This window comes from Macrotis lagotis, chromosome X (assembly GCF_037893015.1).
Source record: "Macrotis lagotis isolate mMagLag1 chromosome X, bilby.v1.9.chrom.fasta, whole genome shotgun sequence".
NCBI lineage: Eukaryota > Metazoa > Chordata > Mammalia > Peramelemorphia > Peramelidae > Macrotis > Macrotis lagotis.
In genome coordinates, this window is record NC_133666.1 from 253,415,670 (window position 1) to 253,430,668 (window position 14,999).

Here is a 14,999-nt window from a genome sequence, read left to right on the forward strand (position 1 = left end):
AAAAACATTTGTACAAAATTAGAATAAAAAATAAATTTAAAAAATAAAAATAAATAAAAATAAAAATAAATAAATAAATAAATTCTTCTCAAGAGACATCTTCTATATGAAGCCTTGCTGATAATCCCCTTCTAATTTTCTGAAAAGGGGTGGGTGGTTGGGTATACTGTTCACCTTGATACTCACCTTCCTCTAATCTGTTAGTGAGATGGGTGCTTTTATGTGGACCCTCCTCTGTCTTTTCCTCATGTAGATCTCCATGGCTTTTCTCAATGTGATGGAAATAATAGCAATGTTAATAATGACTCTAACCACAGTGCTTGGCAAACACTAGACATTTAATGAATACCTATTGATTTATTGTTTAACAATCACTTTTCTTTTGCCAGGAAAAGGGTGACTCCTTGAGGTTTGGAATTCTTTTGGTTTTCTCTTTTTTACTCCTAGTCCTTTGCTGATGGAGAGCCTGGACTAAGAAGTCAGAAGCAGTGATTTCATTTCCCTTCTAAAGATAGGGGGAAGTCACTAACCATAGAAGATTACATATATTGCACCAGAAGTTCCATAACATTGAAGTCACAAGTTCAGCTCAAACACACATACACATACACACACATGCACTCCCTCACTTAGCCCTGAGTCTGGCAAATAATAGGGATCTGACACATGTTTGTTGATTGATTTTTGCCTTTGTCTTCCTAATGATTCACACAGTATCTGGCCCATAGTTGGCGTTTGATAAATGCTTGTAGACCAGGATTGTATCAGATTGAACAAGAGCTGTTATTCTTTCTCTGAAAAGGCCACAGAAAGCTAAAAGGATTGGGGCAGACTGATTCTGTATGTAGAGTTGGCAAACCACCTTAATTAGCTTCTTTGTATGTACAAACATTTTCACTCAGCTCTACTTAACAATCAGCAGCCACAGTGAGGCTCCCACTGGAAGAGTGGGCCAGGAGCAGACGCCTTCTCTGGGCATCATTATAAAGGAGTCCTAGGTAAGTGGTCCAGGTAGTAAATTCATCTCTTTAACACTGAGATTGCAATGGAAAAGTTTGGCTGGAGCCAAAATACTCTGACAGCTTTTACCAGGGTGTGATATCGAAGATGCTCCTTAGCAGCACCAGGCAATTGGCTTTCCCAGCAGGAGCTCAAAGCTGTAGATTTTGTGCAATTAAGGGAGCTTGTCAGTGCGAGGCTGGGAGCAATCCATGAGGCCCGGGCTGAGTTGGCACGTCCTTGGCATTTACAAAGTCCAGATGTCTTTATCTTCTTGGGCACCAAGTTAGATTCTGTCCAGATGGCATGTTGATTGCTCGAGGCTCCCACGATTGAATTACCAAAGCTGGATCTGTTCAGCAGTTTCAAAAACACCTAGCACACTCATGGACCAGCCGCTGAAAATGGAGCTGTCTAATGCCAGAGGCGGTCCCTGAGGAGAAGGACCTGCTGAAGTCTTTGAGGCTCCCTAGTCTGGACACTAAAAGACCAGAGCTTCCCTGGGGGACCCCAAGCAATAACCAAGGGTGTTTCCCCAACTTGCTTCACCCAGCCTACTGAGCTAATCTGAACAGATTCATGCCTTTGGGCATCCCATGCTTAATCAAAGGGCTGCTCCTGATTCTCCTAGAGAGCTGACATTTAGATAGCCCTTTACAGTTTCCTTTTCACAGTAATAATAATAACTTACATTTGTTGGGGATGAGTTTCCAAAAGTCTTCAACAGATGATCAGTTTAGATCTTCACAATAATTGAAGGTAAATGGTGCAAATGGTTGTAATAATAGATAACATCTAACAAAAATGAGATAGAGATGGAAAGAGATAGAGACAAAGACAATGATGGAGATAACAATAGAGATATAGAGAAAGAAATAGAAGTGGAGAAGGATGGAAAGAGACAGAGATAGAGATTCAGAGGCAGAGACAAAGCAAGAAATAGAGCTATGGAAATAGAGATACAGTGGCAGAGATACAGATAGAGATTCAGAGACAGAGACAGATAGAAATGGAGATGATAGAGAGACAGAGTTAGAGATACAGAGGAAGAGAGACAGAGAGAGAGAGACAGAGAAAGAGAGAGAGAGAGAGAGAGAGAGAGAGAGAGAGCTATAGAGACAGAGATAGAAATAGAGATGGAAAAATAGAGGCAGAGATAGGAATTGTATAGATCTCTTTTGATCCTAACAACTGTAAAGTAGTACTATAGTTAGTCACTTTACAGATAAGAAAATTGGGTCTCAAAAAGAGTAAGTGATAAACCCATAGCCACACAGCTATTGCAATTCTGAGACAGGATTCTAACTTGGGTCTTGTTGACTCTAAGTTCAAAAATGAGATATGAGGTCAGTAATTGTAATATAGAATTCAAGAAATAATTTCACTGGAATGAGAACATCCTCAACAGACGAATATGCAGCCTACAATCACCCAAGTTTAACATTGACCTATAAAAATGTAAGAACAATGTTTTTAGATGCCATCATATTGAATTTCCATAACCTTCAGTCTGCATGGGATAAAAAGCTCTCAAAAGATAGACCTCTGGCAGAAGAAACCAAAACCATATGGGAAGAAGGACATACTATTCTCCTCATCCCAAGTATTGCTGGAGTTGTTCAGAAAATGTTTCCAGTGGACTTGCAGAAGATAATCTGGCATCCAGTACTTTATTCCTCGGCAATAATTAGCTGTTTAATTCTCCAGTGCGATAGCCTAGAAAACATTAAACATAAAAGAATAATAGTAGATAGAGACTTGTCCCAGACCTGCTTTAATCTGAATGGTATCAAATTATCAAGATAGGATAGAGCCTGGTTCTGTGGTTTTGTTGGTGTGGGCAACTCCATGGTAAGGGAGTTTCCTCTACCACTGCCAATCTCCACAGTTGCCTAGATCACTCAGAGATTAAGTGATTTATCCAGGATCACAGAGCCAAGACATGTCAGAGGCAGGATTTTAGTTTGAGCTGACTAATTCTGAGAATGAGAATAATGAGAATACCTTTGTAGTCGTTATTTGTTGTCATTGTTGATGTTAATAGAAGCCCAACTCATTGTTCAAGTTAGGGAAAACAACAGCAAAGTTGGGAAAGGCCGGCCAGAGTGATACATAGCAGGAGCTCTGACTTCTCTGAGATCTGTACAATGTCTATTAAGGTTTGATAGTAAAAACAAAATTCTGACTATTTGGGTTCTAATGACCACACAGGTTAGATTAGCATATCAGTCAATGAGGTTTCTACAAGGAGACAGGTGGGCAGCTTCAGACCCACCCTACTTTTAAGAATGGTGATAGAGGCAATTAAGTGATGCAGGGAATAGAGAACCAGTCCTGGAGTCAGAAAGACTTGTGTTCAAATCTCACCTCAGACACTTAATAATTACCTAGCTGTGTGACCTTGGACAAGTCACTTAATCCCATTTCCTTGCAAAAATCCAAAAATAAAAAGATGGTGGTAGTTAGCTGATATGCCACCTAAACTAGAACTAAATGTTAAAAGCAAAGACTTCACTCTGCTTCTTGTCAACAATACTGTTGTCAACAATGCTGAGGCCCAAATCATACAATATATCTACAATCAAGTCAGGACTATAATTTATTTATTTATTTTTAATTTTAATTTTTTTTTGGCAAGACAATGGGGTTAACTAACTTGCCCAAGGTCATACAGCTAGATAATTCTTAAGTATCTGAGACTGGATTTGAACTCAGAGGACTATAATTTAAAAACAAAAAACACTTCCCTAAGTTTGGAATAGATGAAATGTTGCTGTTGCTTTGTTTTGTTATGGTGTTGTTGGTGGTAGTGATCCTGCATTTCAAAGAGGACCAATGATAGGGTGAAATCTTGACTCACCCATGAAATGGATATAAGTGAGACAGAGTTACAAAATCTGTCAGTCTCACTCTCTCTTCCAAAGCTAATGAAGTCCAGGTGGCAAGACAAAAATCAGAACAACTGACTGCCATCAGTGTTATGCAGTGGATGACTTTGGCATCTTAGATGTCTGGCCACACTCAAGAGAATTGTAAAAAGTTGGTCTCATCAGCCCATGTTTGGGGTAGACATCCCCCTAACCTATCCACAGCTTTTAGGTCTTTTAATTGCCCTCAATTGCAAAGATGCATCAGAGTATAATGACTGATCATGGTACAATCTTTTCAGAACTGTTTATTCACATTTGGTGTCTACCCATCACCCAAGACTCCCCAGTGGCTCCAAGAAGCTGTAACATTAAAGTTAAGTAAACTGAGGCAAACAGTTTAAGTGAATAGCCCAGGGTCACATATCTAATAAGTATCTGAAGCTGGATATGAACTTAGGTCTTATTCACTCAAAGTACAATGTTTAATTCATTAAGCCACTCAACAAGAGGCATCTTTTCATCAAACACCAACTGTACCTCCAAATATAGGACAATAATGTATTGATGTATTTTATGCAAAGCACTCACAATTTACATTGATTTCACAAACACAAGACATCCTGGTAACTCTTAGAATAAAACATTATATTTGCTGAAGAACAAAAGGATTGTATATGAACATCCTGAGAGTTTAAAAAAAACAACCAGTTATCAATTTGGTAATTATTGACCAAGTCATAACAAACTACGTACTACGTATATGCTTACGTTGGTTATCATAAAGTCTTTGACTCAGTTTCATACTCTTGGCTTGGTCATTTACAGCACATATATGGAATAGATCCAAATTTAGTAAGAACATTAAAGTTTTTAATGGACACATGGAAAACTCCATTTAAAATGACAAATTTTAATGTCAAAATTGAGGTGAGAACCATCCTTCTTGGGCAGAAAAAGACTTGGCAGGTTTGCTATTTGTTCTTATGCTCAAGAAAAGAAACAAAATAGGAGAAGTAACCAGAGGTCTAAGATCTAGGTTCAGGCTTTCCCACATGGCAAAGGTGCCCATCACCAAGTTTAAGAAATTATCAAAACACTACGTTTAAGGAGAGAGAGAGAGAGAGAGAGAGAGTAACATAGCATATCAAAATTAACAAAAACACCACATTTTTCATTTTTTAATTTTATTTATTTAAAGCAATGGGGTTAAGTGACTTGTCCAAGGTCATACAGCTAAGTAATTAAGTCTCTGAGGAGAGAGTTGAACTCAGCTTCTATTGACCCCAAGGCCAATGCTTTATCTACTGAGCCACTTAACTGCCTCCTATACATCCATTTTTCAAAAGAAATTGTTGAAACACATTACAGTTTTTCCTAGTTTATAATCTCTCCTAAAAAAAGAAGAAATATGATTTCTGAATTAGAGGAGTCAAAACAAAATTTCTTATTAACCCCCTGATGTATATAGACTATATCAATCCATATTACTCCACAGAAAAGCATATTAAGCTGTTCTTTTATTTTTATGTAACATTTTTCAATGAAATCAAAATGCTATTTGGACACATTAAGTAAAAAAAAAATTATACACCAAGAAAAAAAGGTGTCAATCTTGAATCCAGAAGTCACAGAACCAGTGAATGAGACAATGTCTACAAGTACCATTAATTCCTCTAGGCAAATAAAATAGAACATAAGTATATTAATAGAAGGCTATATTTGGATTTTAGAAGTTTAAAGGAGTCATCAGATTCTCCCTGTCCACTGTGGTGAGAGAATCCTCCATGGAACATGTGTGGAGCTAAGCTGGGACTCCCTGGCTCAGTGTTGCAGACTTACATTTTGGGGGTTACAGAGACATCTTAATATTATTCCCTTTGTCTCTCTGGCAGTAACAAAGAAGTAAAGACCACTAAGCCAGTAAGAAACTTCTACTCTGTGAAATTTAAAAGGAGAAGTAACATTCACTTTTGCTTTCTTCTTCCTGTCTCCAGCAGATGTACTCTCTCTCTCTCTCTCTCTCTCTCTCTCTCTCTCTCTCTCTCTCTCTCTCTCTCTCTCTCTCTTAAATGTGGTGATGGGCATCTTTGCCATGTGGGAGAGCCTGAACCTAGATCTTAGACCTCTGACTACTTCTACTTTGTTTCTTTTCTTGAGCATAAGAACAAACAAACCTGCCAGGTCTTTTTCTGCCCAAGAAGGATGATTTTAACCTCGAGTTTGAGAAAGTAAACCTCTTGTTTCCCTTAGTTCTGGGTCCTAGAAATTCAGGCAGACTGTCTCCTAAAAGTGTGAAGGGTTATCTGCATCAGTAGAGAAAATACCCACAGAATGTAATCACAGATATTTGAAGACTACTCTCCCCTCTGGCACCTATACAGTCCCTGTAAGTTACAGTACTAACTTTGGTGAGGTCTTCAGGAATAATATCAGAGAAGGGACCTATGACAAAAACGGAGAGTAGTAAAACCTGTGAGACTCACAAAGCAAAAAACACAAGGAAATATGCATCCAAGGGAGAGAACAAGTCTAGACAGAAGTGGATTTTCAAATTAAAACAGTAAAGGGTCAAAAGTCAAGTCAGTCAACATTAATTAAGAACCGACTATATGTCAGACTAATTACTGTGGATACCAAAAAAAGGGAGGAAAAGAGGCAATTCCTACCCTCAAGGATCTGACAATCTAATGGGAAAGGCAACAAGCAAACCAACATGTTCAAATAGTAAAATAGTTTGTACAAACTATTAAGCTAGAATTCTAAAAGGCAAAGCAAAATCAAGAAATTGAATGAAATGGAGAAAAAAAAAGAATAAACACAAAGTATAAAGCTACTGCATGAAGATATTTTGGCAATAGGGAGGGCATAAATAAGAGCCTTCTACCAAAAGTGCTCCTACAGTGCTTCATCATAGCATTAAAGTGACCCTGAGCTCTCTAAGGTTCCACTGATGAAGCACAAGGGCAGGCAGAAAAGCATTAATTAGAGGCCCAGCGAATGACTATCTGTTGACCAGGGACCAGCCTAAGTAAGTGAGTTCAGTGAAGCTCATCACCAAGCTGGCCACAGAGAGCTGAATTTTCCAGCCGTAGGAACTCTCAAAGACCGCCTCCTAAATTATAGAGGGATTGTGATCTCTCCCAATAAGGGGCACCCAGAATGCTGAAATCACAGAACCTTAAATTATGGAGGTAATGATAATAATAACAAAGGGGAATCCAATTACATAAGCAAGCTTGCTGCTTGCTGTCCAGGGTGGAACTTTGGCTCAGAAGCAGAATGCAAATTGTTCCAGCAAGGAAGGGAGATTACCAAAGCCTCAGAATGAGGAGGAGGAAACCAGAGATGCAGACAATGGGAGGTTAGAGGATAAAATGGAAGAGAGATTCAGGACTGACTCCAACCCTCCTTCTGGCTCCATTTACTGGTTCTTCTGCTAACTTCTATACAGAGGAGGTTATCCTATACAGAGTTGTCTGTTTTCTGTTCAGGTTTGTTTTCTTTTCTCTGAGGTGTCCAAAGCATTCAGAGAGACTGTTCCTTTGGGGGTTAACATTTTGGAGAGACCAGGGAAATCTGAACCTCCCATCCTGGTCTATGTTCTTCCCTCAGCTCTCAGCCCTGCACCCTCAACCAGAAGATTGTTGCTGCATTCTACTTAGGTATAAGTTAGCATCTCATCTCCAGAGTAGACCAGAAGTCTCTGGCGAATGAAGCTTCTACTCTGCCTTTTCTCCAATGACAAGGACAAAGGGATCAAAGGAATGGGAACAATTAGGATATCCATTGTGATTGTGATCCTGCCAACAGCTAGTATCTCCCTTCCACAGTACCTTGTATGTATTTTATATATGCTATCTCCTCTGATATAATGTAAACTCCCTGAGGGTAGAAACTTCATTTTTTATCTTTGTAACCACCCACCTAGCATGCCACCTATTACATAATAATGTGTTCCACCTAGTTGCCTCCTATGGGGTTTTCTGAGCAAAGATACTGGAGTTCTTTGCCATTTTCTTCTCTAGTGGATTAAGGCAAAGGGAGGTTAAATTAATTTTTCAGTGTTACTTAGCTAATAAGTGTTCTGAGGTCAAATCTGAACTTAGATCTTCCTGCTCAGTCTATCCACTGAAATATCTATCAGTTCCCAAAATAACACACACACACACACACACATATACATATACATATATATATATATATATATATATATATATATATTCCAATACATACAGAGTAAATACAAAATAAAAACAAAATATATAAGGGTAGAGAGCACTAAGGGGGGTGGTGCTTGGATCAGGAGAAGTGTTAGGTAGAAAGCAATGCTTGAGTAGAGATTTGAAGGAAATCAGGAATCACAATAGGCAAAGGGGAGGAGGGAAAGAATTTCAAGTATGGGGATGGCTAGTACAGATGGTCAAATGTGAGAATTTTAGTGCTTTGTGTGAGAACAGAGAGAGGGTCAATTTTTCTGAACCATAGAATGCAGGAAGGATGAAAGTACAATGAGGCTAGAGAGAGAGAGAGAGATTGGGTTGAGCAAAGTAAGGTACTTTGAAAGGTAGATTGTATTTTAATCAGAAGTGATAGGAGTTTATTGATTAGGGGAATGACATCATCATATCTGTGCTTATAGAAAATAATTTTGGCAGCTGAGTGGAAGGTGGATTGAAGTTAGGAGTGACTTGAGGTAGACTGAGTTAGAAGTGTATCAAGGTGATGGCTATATGAATAAAAAAAGTTAAAGCCATTTGGAAGATGTGATATAGAACAGCAAGGTCTGGCTGATGTTTGAATATATGGGATGAAGTGATGTGGAGAATCATGGATAACACTTAGGTTATGAACTTGGAAGACTGGAAAAATTATATTGCCCTTGATAGAAATAGGAAATTTAATAAGAAGGGAGGGTTTGGAGGGAGGAGAAAAACACACAATTATTTTTGGGGATGGTTATATCCCAAGAGAGTCATTTGTATAGAGATCATAATTTAATTCAGGAGAATTGATGAAATTATTAAGAAATGGAAGATAGAGAAAGAAGAGAATAGGACCCAGGACAGAATTTTAAGATCATCTACTGTGACTATTGTTGTTGTTGTTGTGTTGTTTCAGTCATGTCCCATTCTTCAGGACCCCATTTTTCTTCAGGACTCCATTTTTGGGGTTTTCTTGGCAAAGATAGGGGAGTAATTTACCATTTCCTTTTCCAGCTCATTTTAGTTTATAAGAAATAGATGATCTTTCATTGAAGTTGAAAAAGAGGCCAAATAAGTAAGAAGAGAACTAGAGGGAAGAACAGTGTCAAATAAACCCAGAGTATTCAAGAAAAGAATTGGTGGATGAATTGAGGTTGTGGGGTAAGAGCACTTCCCTACTCTAGTCACACTTCACCTTGTTCCAAGCAGTTATTGTATGAAACTTCCTCAAACCAATTAAAGTTCTCTCTCTCTCTCTCTCTCTCTTAATCTCTCTCTCTCTCTCTCTCTCTCTCTCTCTCTCTCTCTCTCTCTCTCTCTCTCTCACACACACACACACACACACACACACACACACACACAATCTTTGGCTTCCCAGAAGCTTTTTCAGGGGCAGAAAGTTCTCAGAATCAGTCAAAACGCTAAAACTCATCCACATCAAAATGAATTTTTGGCCTGGGAACCAATTCTATTACCCATCCCCAGGCCTGGACCAGGGGTTCTTTGGTATCATTTTTTGGTGTCAATCCTCCCATCCTTCCACAATCTGGTGAAGTCTATAGATTTCTTCTTGAATCAACATTTTTAAAGCACAAAAAGGATTACACAGAAAACTAATTATAGTGATTAGATATATGCATATATATATATATATGAATGTATGTATCTATATTTTCCCAAACAAACTCAGGAATCTCCTAAAAATCTATCTGTGGACCCAGGATGAGAACATCTAACCTAGGGAAGTGCTCAAGCATAACAGGTTTGCCTTCAGGAAGTGCTGTGATAATCATTTTTACTCTCAGTGGGACTGAACTTGGTGGTGGGTGGGTGGGGAGGGCCCAGGCCAAGAGAGATTTCCTCTTTTTTGCTGTGAGAGGAGGGAGGAACTGCCCAAAGAGTGAAAGCTTTGACCCATGCATTCACTTTTTTAATAGCGCATTGCTTAGAGTTCCTGGTCTGTGGTGCATTTCATTGATGGCCACTGTTTGATTCAAGAGGGAGGACCAGAGGGCAATTGGCCTTTGTGATGGCAGGCTCCATGTGCTATCTACTTTTGGTCAGTCTGTTGACTCCTCCATGTGTTGGAACTATACTTGCAGCACAGATGTGCACTGAGGTGAGTTTTATAAAAGGGTGCAGGAGGGCAAGGAGAAAAATGGAAGGAACACAGGGGCAAGAATTCTGGGGGAGAAGAGGAATAGTCTTTCTCTAAGCGAAATCCAGATACTTAATTTGGAATCTGGCCTGAGTTTAAGCATCCTACATTTCAATCTACCTCAATAACAGGAGAATGAAGAACATAGCAAGATTTTCCTTCATGGGGAGTAAATCAGATATCTCAGACAAGATAAAAACAGGATTGTTGAGAAGATGGGGAATGGGAAACAAATTCCATGTCAAGGAAGGAAAAGTATAGGGATATCCTTTGCTTCAGACAGTCTTGCCCCTCAAAAAATTCTATTTCAGGCATCTAGAATGTTTGAGCTAGAAAAAGCCTCAGAGATCATTCCAATGCTCTCATTTTTTTTTTTAAATTAGGGAACTGAGGACCAGTGATTAACCTAAGAGAACCAATAGGTGGTTTTCTGAAAGTAAGTCATGATCTCTTTCCAGTGAACATGGAAGGCATCAAATGCAAATGGGTCATTGAAAGTGTCTCAAGGCAAAATATCAGCAAGCTTTATTGTCACTAGTTTCTTCCTCACTTATAAGACAGAAATGAGCAAATAAATGTATGTGAGTATGGAGAGTGTGGAGTGAACCTATTTTTGGTTTTGAGATGTTTACAACTCCAAGGACCTTTCCAACTCTAAATCCTATGGATTTATATCGCTCTGTTTGGTCCCTAATTTATCCCACAGATCTCCATTTTGCCATTCTAACACAAAGAATAAAAAAAGGAGAGAAGAGTCAAATTGACTTTTATGGACTCAAACTGTGTTTTTGAAACTATGAGTTGTCTCTAAGGAGGACTATTGCAGAGTTCAATCATTTTTCCCTTTCTTCATCAAATGCCCATTCTCAGTCATCCTTCTCAGCTCTTCCTGAGTGGTTGCCTGATATAATCTATTTTTCTAGTGCTCAAGGTCTGTCTGACAATTGTTTCCATGGTGGATGAACCTGCAACTTGGCTGCTGGGCCTCCATGTGACCAAGTGGGCTGCCTTGGTGGATTGGGGTTTGGTATGAGGTTAATGGCTGAGAACAGATACCATGCTGAAGGATAGTATTTGAGATTTCCTGAGATAAGGCCAGAAAAGTCAGATCAGCTACTAAAAACAGTATAGAATCAAGAAACAGGGCTGGTTGGCTATGGGAAGAGAAGGCTTAGTTTAAAAGAACACAATCTGAAAACAGGAGTTTAGTAGTAACAGAAAACAACAATATAAAATATATTGAAATAAGACATGGAAGCAGGAGTAAAGATGGTTTGGAATTAGGCAAATGAGGAGGTTGGTTGGTTCTTGTCCTTTGTTATCAAAGAAGACCAAAATGATATTACCATGTGTGAGACAAATTACAATATGTCCTACTGCGGTTGATCAAACTAATATGAGCTCAGAATACTCTACCACAGGTCAGGCACAAATAGTCCATGTGAACACATGGGCTGGATACTCTAAACTTACAAATGTTACATTTCCTTTGAACTGCTTCAATTCTGCCTTCCTCATAGAAAGCAGCCCCCTCACTGATGAGGGCACACCATACTGGGTGGTCCTGTGCTAGTGTCTCCCATGCTGTACAATCAGTTCTAAAGTTCTTCAATGAGACCTTCAAGGTGTCTTGGTATCATTTCTTCTGACTTCCTTGTGAGTGCTTGCCCTGTATGAGTTCATAAAGTAGTTTTTTTTTGGCAAGTGTACATCTGGCATTCTAACAATGTGTTGTCCAGCCCATTGTAGTTCCACTCTTGGTAGTAATGTTGGAATGCTAGGCAGTTTAAGCTTGAGAAAGGACCTCAGAGTCTGGTATCTTCTCCTGCCTGGTGATCTACAGGATCTTTCTGAGACAATTTAAATGGAAGTGAATCAGTTTCCTGATGTGGTGCTGGTAGACTATCCAGGTTTCATAGTCATATAGCAATGAGGTCAGCACAACGACTCTGTAGACTTGGGTTAGGTTGAGGTCAAACTAGGAACAGAAGTGGTGAACATGAGAAGAGTTCACCAGATTGGAGGTTTTTCACTCATCATCCATGAACCTGTGGTTTTTTAATCATGATAACTAATTTCAATATAATTGGTTTCCTTTGTAATCCTATGTATTTTTAATGCATATATTTATGCTTCTGGCCATAGGCAAAGGGGTCTCTGAAATGGAAAAACTTAAGAACACTTGGTCTAGATACTAAGACTAGTTGACAGCACCACAGATGTTTATTAAGGACAGAATAGTGTAGTAAGTAGAGTTCTGGTCTTGGAATCAGAAAAAGCTGTTTCAGTCAATGATATATACACATTAAATGATAGGCACATATTTATAGTGTGTGTGTCCTTGTTGCTCAGTCATTTGCAGTTGTATTCAATTTGTTGTGATCCCATTTGGGGTTTCTTGGGAAAGATACTGGAGTGGTTTGCCATTTTCTTCTGCAGCTCTTCTGACATGAGGAAACCGAGACTAACAGGGTGAAGTGACTTGCCAAGGGTTATACATCTAATGTCTGAGACTAGATTTAAATTCAGGAAGATGACACTTCCTGAATCCAAACCCATCATTCTTTCGACTTTGCCAGCTAGTTGCTGAGTTATATACTTATTTGTATACATATTGATTTACTTTAGAATGCAAACTCTCTGCGGTGGCTAGGTGGCACAGTAGATAGAGCACCTGTCCCTGGAGTCAGGAGTACCTGAGTTCAAATCCAACCTCAGACACTTAATAATTACCTAGCTGTGTGGCCTTGGGCAAGCCACTTAACCCCATTGCCTTGCAAAAACCTAAAAAAATGTAAACTCTCAGAAAGAAGGGACTCTTTCCCTTTGTGTCCCCTTCCACACCTAAAGGTAAGCCCTCAATAAATTCTTGCCGCCTAATTGATTAGTTAATATTAGCTTCCTGCACAAGACAAGTAGCTTAAGCTCACAGTGCTCAAGCAAATCTCTAAGACTGTTAAATAACAAATGAGTTGCATTACTGCAGAAAACTTCCACATTGTGAAATGCCTACTTTGATGATATCATAGATGTTAACCCAAAGAACATTTTTTTTTATTTAACTATTTTATTTATTTGTTTTTCCAACTCCATGCAATGGTGGTTTTCAACAATAATATTTTGCAAGGTTTTAAATTTTACATTTTTCCCCTCCCCCTGCCCCTGATAGAAAGCAATCTAATATAGGCTCTACATGTATAGCCATGCTAAACATAGATCCATATTAATCATTTTGTGAAAGAAGAACAAAAGAAAAAAAACAGATAAAAATAACATAATATATGACAGCTATTAAAAATGAAGATATTAAGCTTTGGTATTCATTTAAACTCCAAAGATACTTCTCTAGATATAGATGGCATTTTCCATCACATCTTTTAGAACTGTCTTTGATAATTGTACTACTGAAATGAACAAGACCTTCATAGCTGATCATCACCTAATATTGTTGTTAGTGTATATAATGTTCTTCTGGTTCTCCTCACTTCACTCAGCATCAATTCTTGCAAGTCTTTCAAGGCTTTCCTGAAGTCCCATACCTCTTGATTTCTTATAGAACAATAGTGTTCCATCACATTGATATATCACAATTTGTTCAGCCATTCCACAATTCATGGACATTCTCTCAATTTCCAATTCTTTACCACTACAAAAAGAGTTACTATAAAAATTTTTATACATGTGGCATTTTTAACCTTTTTCCATGATCTTTTCAGGAAATAGACCTAGCAGTGGTATTGCTGGGTCAAAGGGTAGGCACAGTTTTATTGCCCTTTGGGCACAATTCCAAAATGCTCTCCAGAAAGGTTGCATCAGTTCACAATTCCACCAACAATGCATTAGTGTCCCAGGTTCCTACATCCCACATCCCCTTCAACACTAAACATTGTCCTGTTTAGTCATATTGGTCAATCTGAGAGGTGTATGATTTAGAGCAAATTTATATGACTATAGATAGCTTTAATTTCTTCATTTGAGAATTGCCTTTCCATATTCCCAAAGAACATTTCTTAAAGACATCCTTAAAGACAAACAGGGCAAAATGACAAATCTACACAATACATGCATGGGAAGGGGGAAATCTTTCAATATCTAACTGGATCCATGACCCAGTGATCAACCTCTGTTGAAAACTCAGCTTTCAATTCAAGACATGACCAGAAAATTGCTGTACCTTAATAAGCCAGCACTCTGACTGTGGCAAAGAGGCACCATTCCTTCCTTTGAGGTTTTCTTTTTACTTTTTTTTAATTATTCATTTTTATTTTAATGTGGAGTATAGCCAAGACTATATAGAATATGCACATTTAAATAATAGACAGAAAAAGAACAAAATGGGCTCTGAAAAGTTTGTTTTTCATTTTAAATAAAGGTTCAACCTGTTGCTCTCAGAGGCATTCTATCTTGTTGACATTCTTTCTGGCTTTCTGTTTTCTCTATTCTCTTTTTTAGAAATATATTTCAATTACTCTTTCTTTTTTTAATCACTTCATTTTATGTTAGTTTTACTTAAAAATCATCAGTTCAGCTCCCTCTGGGTGGGGATGGTAATGATTTTTATCCTTCACTCTCAAGGACCATAACATCAGGAATGTGATGCCAGGACAAGCAAATGAATTGGATTTGATTGAGGGGGTGCTGTACTAAATCACCAGCCACACTTTCTCCTCCAGAGTCATCTGGGTCTAGCAAGCAGAAAAAAATCAGGATGATTGAAAACTACCATTGCATGCAGTTGGAAAAACAAAAAAATAAAATATTTAAATAAAA

General features: G+C 38.4%; 1 protein-coding gene across 1 annotated transcript in view; it reads left to right on the forward strand.

Annotated features, from left to right (window-relative positions):
- The first annotated feature begins 9,978 nt into the window (after positions 1 to 9,978).
- CD180 (CD180 molecule) overlaps positions 9,979 to 14,999 on the forward strand; it is a 38,875-nt gene continuing 33,854 nt past the window's right edge. Inside the window, exon 1 of the mRNA XM_074199633.1 lies at positions 9,979 to 10,190. Coding sequence (XP_074055734.1) covers positions 10,101 to 10,190 — 90 coding nt within the window. The 5' untranslated portion in view covers positions 9,979 to 10,100. The remainder of the gene's footprint in view (positions 10,191 to 14,999) is intronic.